The sequence below is a fragment of the Bufo gargarizans genome, chromosome 2 (genome assembly GCF_014858855.1).
Source record: "Bufo gargarizans isolate SCDJY-AF-19 chromosome 2, ASM1485885v1, whole genome shotgun sequence".
NCBI lineage: Eukaryota > Metazoa > Chordata > Amphibia > Anura > Bufonidae > Bufo > Bufo gargarizans.
In genome coordinates, this window is record NC_058081.1 from 591,448,658 (window position 1) to 591,464,133 (window position 15,476).

At 47.4% G+C, this 15,476-nt stretch overlaps 1 protein-coding gene across 2 annotated transcripts in view; it reads left to right on the plus strand.

Moving 5' to 3' along the window:
• The window catches only part of UBE4A (ubiquitination factor E4A), a 41,138-nt gene that overhangs the window by 14,704 nt on the left and 10,958 nt on the right, over positions 1-15,476 (plus strand). For both annotated transcript variants that reach the window (XM_044281859.1, XM_044281858.1), the window contains exons 4-12: positions 1,048-1,160; positions 2,297-2,449; positions 2,540-2,699; positions 3,808-4,010; positions 7,211-7,402; positions 7,989-8,322; positions 9,243-9,369; positions 11,281-11,588; positions 13,564-13,696. In XM_044281859.1, the coding sequence (XP_044137794.1) occupies positions 1,048-1,160; positions 2,297-2,449; positions 2,540-2,699; positions 3,808-4,010; positions 7,211-7,402; positions 7,989-8,322; positions 9,243-9,369; positions 11,281-11,588; positions 13,564-13,696 (1,723 nt within the window). The remainder of the gene's footprint in view (positions 1-1,047; positions 1,161-2,296; positions 2,450-2,539; positions 2,700-3,807; positions 4,011-7,210; positions 7,403-7,988; positions 8,323-9,242; positions 9,370-11,280; positions 11,589-13,563; positions 13,697-15,476) is intronic.

Here is a 15,476-nt window from a genome sequence, read left to right on the forward strand (position 1 = left end):
ATCAGCTGCCCCCCCCAGTGCCATCAGCTGCCCCCCCCAGTGCCATCAGCTGCCCCCCCCAGTGCCATCAGCTGCCCCCCCCCAGTGCCATCAGCTGCCCCCCCCAGTGCCATCAGCTGCCCCCCCCAGTGCCATCAGCTGCCCCCCCCAGTGCCATCAGCTGCCCCCCCCAGTGCCATCAGCTGCCCCCCCTAGTGCCATCAGCTGCCCCCCTCAGTGCCATCAGCTGCCCCCCCTAGTGCCATCAGCTGCCCCCCCCTAGTGCCATCAGCTGCCCCCCCCTAGTGCCATCAGCTGCCCCCCCCCTAGTGCCATCAGCTGCCCCCCCCCTAGTGCCATCAGCTGCCCCCCCCCTAGTGCCATCAGCTGCCCCCCCCCTAGTGCCATCAGCTGCCCCCCCTAGTGCCATCAGCTGCCCCCCCTAGTGCCATCAGCTGCCCCCCCTAGTGCCATCAGCTGCCCCCCCTAGTGCCATCAGCTGCCCCCCCTAGTGCCATCAGCTGCCCCCCCCCCTAGTGCCATCAGCTGCCCCCCCCCAGTGCCATCAGCTGCCCCCCCCCCAGTGCCATCAGCTGCCCCCCCCCCAGTGCCATCAGCTGCCCCCCCCCAGTGCCATCAGCTGCCCCCCCCCCTAGTGCCATCAGCTGCCGCCCCCCCCCCTAGTGCCATCAGCTGCCCCCCCCCCCCCCCAGTGCCATCAGCTGGCCCCCAGTGCCACTATATCCCCCTCCATGTCCCCAGCGCCAGTACTTTACTTTCCTGTAGAGGGCCGCTCCACAGCCGGCGGGTGACCACGGAGCTGTGAGTAATAGCAAGCGCTTCACTCCCGCTCCGTGGTCATATGACATAAACAGAATGCAAAAAATGCAAAAAAAAATTTCATTAAGGATTTTTTTTTGTGTCGAATTACTCAATTGAATCGAGTAATCGTTTGAGCCCTAGCTGCGGTGCTGGTTTAGAAAAATTAAGTGATGGGTTTCCTTTAATCGGTATATATGGAAGCTTTTCTCTCATTTATGAGTGTCATTACGTTTTAATATCCTACAGGTGACCCCAGTCTGAAGAGTGGAAATGGTATACCGCAGCGTTGTGTGTATCTGGAGGAGCTCGGCTCTGAACTCGATGGGCAGGACTGGTTGGATATGGATAATATAGAGCAGGTACATTACATGACAAACCCCAAACGTATGTCAAATACATTTGTAAAAATGTCTTAAATTGAATGACCTCAGCGAAAGCAGGAGTGTTCTTCGATTTCCAATGTCTCGTGATTACCTGTTTAGCACTGATAATCACGAGACGTTGGAAATCGAAGAACACTCCTGCTTTCGCTGAGGTCATTTAAGTCCTTAACTCCACCTGTAGATATGAGAGGCTGCTTCCGGAAACAGTAATCAACCCAACTCGCATAGATAAAACGTGGGCTCCTTGGTTGTTACACGCACAATATGTTCCATAATCCTATAACTCTCCCTTGGTTTCGGCTGGACTGCTGGACTGCTTGATTGACCTTTCAATACCCCTATTCTTCCCTTTTTTCTTTTCTAAGGTTTCTTTACTTAGATATGATCCGTGTGTTTTTCTGATACCAGTCGTTCTAACAACACGCCTAGTTGTTATTCTCATGAGGGTCTTGTACCTCACCCTCTCTGTTATACACCACTGGAAATGTTATTGTTCCATATTTTACTATACGTTTCTGTATACTACTTATTGAAACTACAGTATAGTTAATACTGCAATTTTAAAACTAATAAAAAATTATTAAATACTAAAGTGTCTTTAAATTGGTATTCCCATCTCAGATAATGGGGGCATATCGCTAGGATATGCCCCCAATTTCTGATAGGTGTGGGTCCCAGAATGGATCGGGGAAGGTGGTGTCTGGAAGACCCCGGGTTTTCCAGGGTCCTGCCACCGCCAAGCACTCTCTCCATAGAGGTAAATAAGAGCGCACCGCGGTTGCGCGGCCACTGCTCCTATTCATTTCTATGGGGCCAACGGATGCAGCCTAGACAGTTTTCGGGGTCCCCATAGAAATTAATGGAGGGTGACTGCGCATGCGCAGTGTGCCCTCCACAACTTTCAGGGATCCGTTCTCGATGAAGGTGTGGGTCCCAGAGGTGGGACCCACACCTATCAGACAATGGAGGTATATCCTAGCGATATGCCCCCATTGTCTGGGATGGATATACCCCTTTAAGACCCAGACCTGAAGTCTTTTCTTACAGGCATGTCAGTAGTTTATGTTTGGTCGAACAGTAGTTTCTTATGGATTTTACCGTTCTGATTTCAGGCCGTGTTCACGCGGCTTCTTCTCCCTGAACCTGGGAAATACATGATTTGCATGACATCCTCGGGAGCTCCCAATTTGTCTGCAGAACGAGACGCAGGGGAAAAGCATATAATTCCGTTCCTATTTTCTTGTTTCCAGCGAGCCAAGAAAGAGGTAAGTGCTGTTTATGCCATGAGGTGTTATACTTCGCATGCTACGTTTTTTTTTGGGTTACCTGAGATGCGTGAAAATTTGTCTCCCCAGGTCACTAAAGTGCCAGAGAATCTACTGCCTTATGCAATGCGCTGCAAAGTATTAACAGTCTCAAATGCTCGTACTGTTTTGCTTACCCCTGAGATATATCAAGGTCAGGATGTTCCAGCTCAGGTTGTGGACCTCATGCTTGAAGGTCTGCGTGGAGCAAGTAAGTCATTGATACATAGCAGTTTGATATGAAGCATAAACTAGCTCTATAGCTATGTCAGACTGTGATTACGAGAACAGCAGTGGCCAAATAGTGACGTACTAGTCTGCTGGATTTTTGGTCACAAGTTGGATTCAACTTTGCCAGCATAACTATATGCCATAAATTTGTGATGCATACAGGTCCCATCACCTAGCTACAGCCTGGGGATTGTGCAACCCTCATCCTGCCTGGCTTAGGTGCTTCCAGATGGTAAATGAAGAGGTGGCTGCACTCACTTCTATAGGGTGAGCAAGTATGCTCGCCTGTTTCTGTAAATCCCATGAAAGTGAATGGAGGGAGCCAGAGACTAATGTTGAGCGAACTTTTATTTTCAAGTTCGGCGTACAAGGTTCGGGTTATCTAAGAATTCTGTTATAGGTTTCGCTATCACAGATTATAACTTATGGTCCGTGGTAGCGGAAATCCATAACGGAATTCTTAGATAACCCGAACCTTGTACGCTGAACTTGAAAACAGAAGTTCGCTCATCCCTTCCACAGACATTTCTGCAGACTTGTTTTGACTCATTCTCCACCTGAATTCGAGGGTCTGAGGGGACCCCATTCTGGAGAGAGGTGCATCTGTCAGACATTTATCGTATATCTCGTGATAAATCATGCAGTGAATGTCTAAGAAAGGAATATCCCCTTAAAGGGGGGGTTTCCAGCTTTACCTCACTTTTAATTAGGCTCTGGAATGGGCCTCACCTGAATTAAGAAATCCACTCGCCTGCTCCCCACTGCTCGGTTACACCAACAAGGCTCTATTCTGAGATGCTTCCAGATGAGGTTATGTGTGCCGCTGCTGCCATTCACTGCCCTCAGTGGTGATATGTCCTCAGACAGGTTGTGAACCAGCAGGGACACATCGCTGCTGTGGCCACTGACTGGCTGCTGTGGCACACGTCACCCTCATCTGGAAGTTTACAGGCTGGGGACTTGACTCATCACCAAATCACCCCCTTTAACAGTAAGAGAAACTGTCATATATGTTTATTTCTGCGTTACTGCTTCAGTTATTCCCAACTTTCTAAGAAATCTACACCTGTTCAATGCTTCTGTTTCAGACTTTGACGAGGTAGTGGAGTTTTTGGAGGAGGTCATTGAAGCCCTCTTGGCTGACGAGGAGGTGCACTCCTTCAGTGAAGTTTTTTATCCTGTATTTGATGTGATCCTGAAACGTGTGAAGGACTTGGATCTGTGCCAGATGTTGCTCTACACTTACCTTGATCTCCTCCTCTATTGCACTCGTCAGAAGGACATTGCAAAGGTGATTCATTTTACTTGAAAGTGATGCACTCAAGAGGTTTTCCCATCTTTGACATTGGGGGCATATCGCTAGGATATGCCCCAATATCTGATAGGTGCCTGGAAAGGGACAGAGGGCGCACTGCATATGCTGGGTCTAGCTTTGTTAGGAAGAGATTGTCCTGTACAATATGATGTCTGGTTTTCATTTTTCACTTTAGTCATAGGATCACCCCTTTAAATCTATATGTGTTGCACGGCAAGGCGGGAAGATGCTTCAAATATATGAAAGGCCTGTGGCTCTGCATAAATTTGGCCCCAGCAGGACAGGAGGAAACAAGACCTCCATACAACACACCAGTCTGATAATTGTCCTCCAATTCTTAAATCTTGCATAAACCCACTCACCTAGCTAGCTATGGCCATTTTCTCACCCTTTTTTCAGAACTTGTGTAAAAAGTCACAAAAATGGCGCGCTCGGAAAAAAATTGTGATATATATATATATATATATATATATATACATACATACAGGGGCGTAGCTATAAATGCATGGGCCCCATAGCAAAAAAAAATTTTGCCCCCCCCCCCCCCCCAGCCCCTACATATCTATCGGGCCTCCCACCATCCCTTCCAGAGCTCCCACCCAAACACCCATCCTAGATCTCCCACCGCCATGAGCAGTTTCACACTTGCAAGTAGTTTCACACTTGTGGCAGGACGGATCCGACAGGCTGTTCAGCCTGTTGGATCCGTCCTGCCGCTATTTCGCCTTGCCGCCACTCCATCCCCATTGACTATAATGGGAACGGGGACAGAGCTCCAGTGCAGCGCGGCAGTGTGCGGTGAAAGGCTGGCGGCCTAAAAGTACTGCAAGTCCGACTTTTTTGTCTGGTGACCTCTCACCGCTGTGCTGCGCCGGAGCTCCGCCCCCATCCCCATTATAGTCAATGAGGACAGAGCAGCGGTCCAGCGAAATAGCGGCAGGACGGATCCGACAGGCTGAACAGCCTGCCGGATCCGTCCTGCCGCAAGTGTAAAAGTACCCTTAGTCTGTCATATAAGGGCATTGGCATATACTTCTGCTGTGGGCCACAGCAGAAGTATATGCCAATCGTCCACCAGCAAGGCAGCTGGCACTGGGATCTCCATGTTATTGGTCAGTTAATACATCAGGGACCCCCTGGCATAGCTAAGTGCAAGCTGGGTGATCCATAGGCAGGACTGAGTGGCTGCCCTCATCCACCAGCCCGTCCCTAATGCCAGTCAATACCCATACATCAGATGTGAGAGCAGCAGCGATCGATCAGCCAGGATTAATGTGCACAGTGGGAGGCCTCCCTTAGGCAAGTGACAAACTGCCCCCCTCATTATTAGGCAAGTGACAAACTCAGCTCTGCTACATCTACAATGAGCAACTACAACAAATGTAATGCCAAACTGCAGTTCCTCTATGTGATGCCTTGGATAGCTTCCACTGGACCCATGGAACTGCAGTTTGACATTACATTTGTTGTAGTTGCTCATTGTAGATGTAGCAGAGCTGGGTTTGTCACTTGCCTAAGATTGAGGAGGGGGGGGGGCAGTTTGTCACTTGCCTAAGGCCAGGCCAGGGTAATGGGGGCCTCCCACTCAGGCTGTGCACATTAATCCTGGCTGATCGATCGCTTCAGGCCTGCTACTGTGCTGCCTGCAGTCACATCTGATGAGAGTAGTAGTACTAGTACTGGCTGATATTTGTTTCCTAAAGGAGGGGGACGGGTATTGACTGGTCTGGGGGCTGCTGGGCTTAAGTTATCACTATCTATGTCACCGCCACCGGCGCTCCTACCAGGCGGGTAGGGGCCCCGGACTCACTCAGGGAGGGAGTAGGGACAGTCACAGACACTTAGACTGGTCTGGACCGGACCACCAGGACCCCGGTCCGGTCGGATGGTCCGTCCAGCCACTCTCACCTCAGCAGACAGGAGTCAGGCAGCGGCGCAGTCGCACTCGTCGCAGGATCAGCCAGGAGGAGGGGAGCTCTCAGCCAGGAGAGGAGACGGAGTCAGTCAGATAAGACAGTGAGTCACTCGCACAGTCACTGGCAGGCAGCCAGCCAGCACCGCTGCACACAGTTTCCTCTTTCGTCTTCCGACCTCAACTGAAGCCGCTCCCTCCTCCCTCCTCCCTTAGCCTGCCCTGCACAGTGCGAGTCACGCACGGCCTCGCCTCCGCTCCGCCCCCTGTGAATCAGATTTCACTCATTTATCAGCTGCGGGCAGTGTTCTCCTGGCTTGAGGGGGCCCCGTGGGCCCCCCCTGACTTAGGGGCCCGGTCGCAATTGCGACCGCTGCGACCCCTATAGCTACGCCACTGTATATATATATTTTTTTTTTTTTTACCACCAAAAACTCTATTTATAAATTCTTTCCAGTGTTTGTAATGCTTTTTATTTATATATATATATTTTGATAGGGAATCTGGCACCATGGCAAAACAGCCTAAATAACACCCCCTTCATAAGCCCTTTATCTTGGTAACGCTCACATTACACTTCTACAGCATGACTCTGCTAGGATATGCCACCAATGTCAGATAGATGCGGGTCCCACTCGCCACCCTTGTTTTGTGTGGGAGCTTCCTTCTAGAGATAGGTGCGGGTCCCACTCGCCGCCCTTGTTTTGTGTGGGAGCTTCCTTCTAGAGATAGGTGCGGGTCCCAGCGGTGCAATATGTCAGCAAAACAGCAATGTTCCAGGTGAGACAACCCCTTTAAAGGGTTTGTTTGACTTTCCCTCAAGCCAGCAATTGTGATAAAATAATAAAAGAACGCATACTCGCCTACTTCTTCCAGTGCCGCTGGTCCATTCCTCCCTGTCTCTGCAGCCACGAGCTCACCTTCTCTTGCAGCAATGATGTGCCCATATACCTATGACACCCCTACAGCCCATCACTGGCCTCGGCATTATTTGGCAAGTGACCATGGAAGCCAGTGACTGCAGCTGTCACTTGGAGTATGCAGGTACATCATAACTGCAGCCGAACAGACAAAGCCCAGCAGGGAATGTCAGAGCGGTGGCACTGGAAGCGGTGGGGGAAAATGGATTATACCTTCTTTTATACATTAGGGTTTTTTATCACAATTACAGTCTTGGAGATTTATTTATATTTTTTTTGTGAATCAACACCCCTCTTAACACGACTACAGGCTTTCTTACTTTTAATGCTTTTATATTTTCCAGGTTTTTGTGGCCTATATTCAACCTCAAGATCCGTCAAATGGACACCTGTATCAAAAGACGTTGCTGGGGGAGATCCTTAGTATTTCCTGCCTTCTGCGTACCCCAGGAGTAGTAGAAAATCACGGCTACTTTCTGAATCCTTCACGCTCTAGTCCACAGGAGATTAAAGTGCAGGAATCCAATATACATCAGGTAGAGTAAGTCAAGGTTTGAGGCCCTAAATTTAAGGCAACCTGTCATTAGATTGGAGCCTCTAAACCATGCAGCTGGGGTCTAGCTCTTTTAAAATTTCCCATGGCAGCCAGCTGTCCTGTCTTTTTGTAGTTGAAGAACTTGCGTATCCCAGCTTTGGGCACATGCCTGTGGCAAAGATGAAATTAAGGAGAAGTACATCTCGCTTCACTGCGCATGTGCAATGAAGCAAGGTGTACCAGCACCAGGTGAGATGGTGGTCGTGTGACTCCCGGTTTAGAGATGGATGGAAGTGCCCAAAATAAGTATGGCAGTTTTGGGCGCATGCACAGTTGAAACCGAGGACAGCACACTTTGCTTCGCTGCACAAGCGTGATAGCATTGGCTCCATCTGTGCACCTGAAACCTCCATACTCACCTTGGGTAATAGTTCTTTTACTACATATTGCTAAAACAGCTGGTTGTGTCAGGGGGGAACCTTTGGAAAGGTAAATCCAAGCTGCATAAGGAAATGCTGGCTAGATTTAAGCTGTCCAATGAACTGCCTGTATCACTAATGCATTTTAATTTTCTTTTTCTTGTCTAGTTCATGGCTCAATTCCATGAGAAAATTTACCAGCTTTTGAAGAACCTTCTCCAGTTATCTCCAGATACCAAGCATCTCATCTTGTCCTGGCTGGGGAACTGTCTACATGCCAACGCAGGACGTGCTAAAATCTGGGCCAACCAAGTTCCTGAAATCTTCTTGCAGACCTATGCTTCGGACAGCTTCTTTCTGAACCTGGGAGCTGCCCTTCTACGGCTGTGCCAGCCTTTCTGTAAACCAAAGTCGGCTCGCTTGTTGACCTTTAACCCCACTTACTGCGCTCTTCGAGAGATTAATGAAGAAGAGCAAAGGAGTCGGAACATACACATGAAGGGTGCGAAGAAAACTCACTTAACCCAACATTTACATTTTCTCTACCTGTACTTTTTATCAAGATAGTCATATAAAACCTCAGCATGTCCGTTTTGTTTGCTGTAATATTAGCATTATGTTCCTAAGAAGCCGATTTCTCGGGAACTTTTTAGAAATGAATTACTCATGTATGGACACCCGCTGTTCATTATTTCAATGGGTTTATTGGGACTTAAGCATTGATAACCTATCCTCGGGGTAGGTTATTAAAGGAGTATTTCAGTTATATTAAGTTATCCCCTATCTTATTTAACTATTAAATGGGTGGGGGTCCGACTGTTGGAACCTCCACTGAACATGAGAGCACAGCCCTGTACCCTGCGGGGCCCCTGAAATGAACAGGGAAAGATCAAGCTTGTGCCTTGCTGCTTCATTCATTCTCTATGGGACTGCCACAGATGGCCGAGTACAGCAGCGCTACCTGCTGCTCCATTCATTTCAGAAGGCCCCATGGGGTGTGGTGCCCCCATTCTCTTGAACAATGCGGTTTCCAGCAATCGGGCCTCAACTGATCAAATAGTTAACTCCTATCCTGTGAATTGATTTAACTGGAATATCCTTTTAATATCTGATCAGTGGACGTCAGTCTGACTCCCGGCACCCCACCGACCAGCTGTAGTGCTCAGTTTATCTCTGCAGTCCCTTCCTTTGCCTATAATGTCACGTCCATCGGGCACAAGGCCTTTCTGTCAGTGCCTTTCAAGTGAATGGGGCGCTATACAATGTACAGCGCTGAGCTTGGTTTATTATAAAGAGCCCGCAGCCATCACAGCTGATCAATGGGAATGCTGGGAGTCAGACCCCCACTGATCAGGTATTGACGATTGGTATAGTGGTAAAACCACTAACTATGGTTTTGAATTTTTATATGTTTACCTCCAGGTCTGGACAAAGAGACTTGTCTTATTCCACCTGCCGATGACCAGCAACCAGACTTCCCTCAGAACTTTAACTTGGTGACAGAAAACCTGGTACTGACACAGTACACCCTTCATCTAGGCTTTCACAGGTATCTCAACCTTCATTTGTATGTTGACAGCATTGGCTTATCTCAGTTATCAGCGTGCAGCGCTGAGGTCCCCCAGGCTTGCCTAACAACGCAGGACGATACGGGTATGATAGGGGACATTATCAGAGTCTGCAGGACTTGTATAGAAATCTTGCATCGTACAAAGTAAGGCTACTTTCACAGTAGCGTTTTGGTTTCCGTTTCTGAGATCCGTTCAGGGCTCTCACAAGCGGTCCAAAACGGATCAGTTTTGCCCTAATGCATTCTGAATAGAACAGGATCCGCTCAGAATGCATCAGTTTGCCTCTGATTAGTCTCTATTTCGCTCTGGAGTCGGACACCAAAATGCTGCCTGCAGCGTTTTTTCTGTCCGCCATGTGGTGTGGAGCAAGACGGATCCGTTCTGACACACAAGATAAGTCAATGGGGACGGATCCGTTTTCAATGGAGTTCATGACGGATCCGTCTTGGCTATGTTACAGATAATACAAACAGATCCGTTCATGACGAAATGCATGCGGTTGTATTATTGTAACGGATCCGTTTTTGCAGATCCATGACGGATCCGCCCAAAACGCGAGTGTGAAAGTAGCCTTAGTCGATTATGTCTTGTCATTACTAGATTTTCTCTGTGGATTCCAAGATGGCACCACACTTTTTATACACCCCGATCAGCTGTGACATTAAAACCACTGATGGGTGAAGAGAATAACATCAATTGATTGAACAATGGCGCCTGTCAGGGGTGCAATATATTAGGCTACTTTCACACTTGCGGCAGTGTGATCCGGCAGGCAGTTCCGTCGTCAGAACTGGCCGCCGGATCCGCCGATCTGCAGCTGACTGAAAGCATTTGTGAGACGGATCCGGATGCGGATCCGTCTCACAAATGCATTGCAAGGACGGATCCGTCTCTCCGCTTGTCATGCGGACCGACGGATCCGTCTTGTACATTTTTCTCATTTTTACCGATCTGTGCATGCGCATGCCAGAACGACGGATCCGGTATTCTGAATGCCGGATCCGGCGCTAATACATTCCTTTGGGAAAAAATGCCGGATCCGGCGTTCAGGCAAGTCTTCAGTTTTTTTCGCCGGAGAGAAAACCGTAGCATGCTGCGGTTTTCTCTTTTGCCTGATCAGTCAAAACGACTGAACTGAAGACATCCTGATGCATCCTGAACTGATTACTCTCCATTCAGAATGCATGGGGATATGCCTGATCAGTTCTTTTCCGGTATAGAGCCCCTGTGACGGAACTCTATGCCAGAAAAGAAAAACGCAAGTGTGAAAGCACCCTTAGGCAGTTCCTAGTGGGAGATTTATCAAAAGTGGTGCAATGGAAAACTGGCTTAGTTGCCCATAGAAACCAATCAGATTGTTTGTTTATTTCATTTTCCAAAGGAGCTCTGAAAAATAAAAGGTGAAATCCGATTGGTTGCTGTGGACGAATAAGCCCGTTTTCCTTTGCACCACTTTTGATTAATCTTGCCCATCTGTGTTGGAATTAAGAAAAATGGCAGGTTTAAGGGTATGAAGTCAAATTGTGATGGACAGACGACTAGGTCAGTGCATCTCCAATATGGCAGGTCTTGTGGGAAAGTTAGTACCTACCAAAAGTGGTCCACGAAAAGGCGACTGGTGTTGGCCTTATGGGTGCTAAAGGCTTATTGATGATGTGGGGAGTGAAGGCTAGCCCATCTGGTCTGATCCCACAGAAGAGCTACTGTAAAGCAAACTGCTGGAAAGTGTAATGGTGGCTCTGACAGAAAGGTGTCGGATCGCGCAGGGCATTTCAGACTACTGTATATGGGGCAGGGTGGCCGCACAGTACACGATATTAAACAGGGTTTTAATGCTATGGCGTTTTTATGGAGAGCATGTCATTATTTAAACCAAAATCTCTTTCTAGGTTGCATGAACAAATGGTGAAGGTAAACCAGAGCTTACACAGACTACAAGGAGCATGGCGAGATGCCCAGCAAAGTGGCAGCCCCACCGCCGAGAACCTACGGGAACAGTTTGAGCGCCTCATGACCATCTATCTCTGCTTGAAAGCGGCACTAAGCGAACCTCAAACGCTACAGAACTGCCTGCAGCTTCAGGTCTCCACAGCACTTCTCTTAGTACAGATTGCTTTGGGCAATCGAGGCACAGAACCAGTGTCACTCACCTTTCCCATACCTGATGTGCAACACAGTGCCCTCGCCTACATACCAGGTACCAATGCATATATTGACAGGAGATGTTCGGCCTGAATTGCAGCAGGGGAATTCTTCACCATCTAATATAGGCACCATGCAGCCATTACAGCGTGAACTGTTTTGTGGAGATAGGGTGCGGTCACATGTGGCGGTCTGCTGGGAAATATGCAGAGCATCTGGGCAAAATCTGCACCAAATCATGTCTATTTTGCTGCATATTTCAGTGCATAAATTCAGCAGGCTTTTCACAATTTCACCCGATTGATCTGATATTGATCATCTATCCTAAGAATAGGTCAACAATATGAGAAAACCGGACAACCCCTTTAAGGAGCTTTTATTATCAGCAGTCCTGCTTATGGTAACGATTCACTCATAAGATTTTTCTTTTTATTGTCTAATAGGTGTGGGCCCAACCTATGGGACCCAATTCTGTCCCAAGAACAGGGCCCCATTGCACATTGCTGAGAACAGAGAGGACACCGTGCACCGTTTCAGATATTTTTGGAACTCCCATGGCATTGAATGGAGAGAGCTGTGCATGATGGCATCCTCTCCATTCCTGATGATGCACAATGGGACCCATTTTGGAGATAACAGCGGGTTCCAGAGGTGAGATCCGCTCCCTGTCAGACATTTAAATGGCAGACCCTTTGGATGTGCCATAAATGTCCAGATAAGACAAAATAATTAATTTCAGATTCCTTCAAAGCTTCTCCTTGCTCCGTGGTGCTTCTTTCTAAGAGCTGGGTTGCAGTTGCAGGCACAACGGGCAGCCAAAGGCATCAGTGTAGGGGGGAAAGTCAATGAAGGAACTGAAGAGCTTGAATAACCTTATTTTCGGGATTGGTCGGGGTCCTAGCAGTCAGCCCCTTACTTTTCAGAAAGTGGTGGCATCTCCTAGTGATATGTGGTAGGAAAGTTCCTTTTAAATATTGCAATCTATTTATTGCAAGGAATATACATGTTATAATGGGTAACACCCGTACTAGATCTTTCATACCACTACACGAGTTGTTATGTACTGAACTAAAATAAGTGAAATGGGAATGAAGAGTACTACGTGGGTGTTAGTCAAAGGTGGCACTTCAGTTTAAAGGAATGCTAAACCTAGAAATAAATGATAAAATTGAGCCCCCACTGTTTTTCAATCTACAGGGTTCTGTGCATGTTCCCAAAACAGTCTTCTAGACGTTGTGCAGAGAATACCATTCATTTCCTGCATCTTTGGCTAATAAACAGCTAAGAATGTGCCTTAGCCAAGGTGGCAGGGATCGTGAATCTCAGTGTCCTATTGCAGAAATAGTGGGGAGGCTTCTGCTGCAGCCAGTTGTCTAACAGCCAGACACAAGATTGTGAGGAGTAGAGGATACGGCGAATCTTTTTTTTTTTGTTAATTTCTCAGTTTTAATGGTTATATGATATCAAATAGGATCAGAGGAAAGGGGAAAATTAAAGGGGAATTCCCATCTCCGACAATGGGGGCATGTCGATAGGTTATGCCCCCATTGTCTGATAGGTTTGGGTCCCAGTGGTGAAATCCGCACCGATCTTGTAAAGGCAGTCGGCAAAGTTCCAGAGGGTGCACCGCGCATGCGTGGCTGCCGTCTATTCATTTCTATGGGGCTGCCGAAAATAGCCAAGCGCTGGCTCTGCTATTTCTGTCGTCCCTTATAGAAATGAGTGGGAGTGGTGGCCGTGCAAGCATGGTTCGCTCCCATTCACTTCTGTGGGGGGAGCGTTTGGTGGTGGTTCCCCGCTCCATTCTCGATATAGGGGCGGGACCGACCCGCCCCTATGAGACAATGGGGACATATTCTAGCAATATGCCCCTATTGTCTCAGATAGGAATACCCCTTTAAGGGGCTTGTTCTTTTCTGTGGATTTTCTATGTTCATTGTTCTTTTACAGGCTATGTAACCAGAATCTGAATACACATGACGTGGCATGCTTTTGATACATATATTTCCTCACTACTATTTCATTTACAGAATTCTTTGCCGATAACCTGGGAGACTTTTTCATCTTCCTGAGACGATTTGCAGATGACGTTTTAGAGACTGCTGCAGAATCTCTGGAACAGATACTGGATTTTATAACTGTGTTTACAGGCAGCGTTGAAAGGTAAGTGGTGGCATACATTGCATGGTGGCACTGCTGAATCCACGGGGAGTGAAGAGTCATCAACTTCCCAAAAAATACTAGTTAAATACATAAAGCGGCCCAAAAGTAAAACATTTTCTATACATTGCACATGTGTAGTCATACCTGGTGCCCTGTTCATGAACGATCCTGCCACTGTTTATGTGTAATCTGGAACCCCCCTCTCCCCCAATGTGTATCCTCACAAAATGGCTGACAGTCTCAAACTTCTTTATGCAGAGTGTTCTTGGGTAGTGTTGAGCAAACTTGTGTCTAAAGTGTCTAAAGTTCAGGTTATTGAAGAATCCCGTTATGGATTCCGCTACCATGGACCATAACGGAATTTAGAATCCATAACGGGATACTTCGATGACCCGAACTTTAGACGCCGAACTTAAAACACAAGTTCACTCAACACTATTCTTGGGGTAGTCTGAGATATGCCCACTCCTTCCTCTCTTCAGTGCTGATGATGTCAGCGCTGTGTCCATGAGAGCAAAAGAGGAGGGTCTCAGACTTTCAAAGAATGCCTGACATTTTGACTGGAGGGTCGCTTTAATGCTATTGATCTAAACTAGGGATTAAAGAGAGAAGTGTGCAGCTCTGTTTTTGCCTAGAACTGTATGATCATTGCAGTGCAGGAAGCAACGCTGAAAGAGATGAGCATTATGGATGGTGTTATTAAAGGGAACCTGTCACCGGGATTTTGTGTATAGAGCTGAGGACATGGGTTGCTAGATGGCCGCTAGCACATCCGCAATATCCAGTCCCCATAGCTCTGTGTGCTTTTATTGTGGAAAAAAAATTATTTGATACATATGCAAATTAACCTGAGATGAGTCCTGTATGTGAGATGAGTCAGGGACAGGACTCATCTCAGGTTAATTTGCATATGTATCAAATCGTTTTTTTTCCACAATAAAAGCACACAGAGCTATGGGGACTGGATATTGCGGATGTGCTAGCGGCCATCTAGCAACCCATGTCCTCAGCTCTGTACACAAAATCCCGGTGACAGGTTCCCTTTAACCCCTCCACTGCACTAGATCACAAAGGAAGTCACCAGGAAATTCACCGATAACCCAGGCACAATGACTTGTAGGACTAGCTCAGTGGAATGTAATGATACCTTTCACTTAGCGATCTGTTGCTTCATTCTGGAGAAAAGGTACTTTTATTCCTTATGCAAGTGAGTACTTAGGTGCACCAAGGGTGGGCCCAAGCCACTGTGCACCCTTGCTCCTCCTGCTTCCTCTGCTAGCCCCTCCCTCTCCTTGATTGACGGGGCCAGGCGAGATGACTATGCACAAACCTGACCCTCAATAAGGAGGAGGGGCTGGCAGAAGAGCAAGGGTGCACAGAGTGACGTAGGCACGCCCTTCGTGGTCCTAACTACTCATTTGCAAAAGCAATAAAAATACTTTTTTACCTACCATAGACCATCAGGAAAGGTAGTACTAACTCGTCCACTACCCTAAATCATTGGGTAAGCTGGCACTGAGCCTTTTACTACCTTATATTACTGGGGTCATAAACTGTAAAATACTTGTCTGTTTTTTGTTGTTGTCTAAATTGAGCCCTATAGCCTTAAAATTGTGTGTGTGTGTGTGTGTGTGTGTATATATAATATATATTTACAACTAAAAAAAGGGAATTTATTCTATTAAAGGGGTCACCCAGGATTTTAACAAATATATATATATATATATAAATAATAGTCCTGTGAATGATGTATCTGGTGGTCGCGCTGCCCAGTAGATAG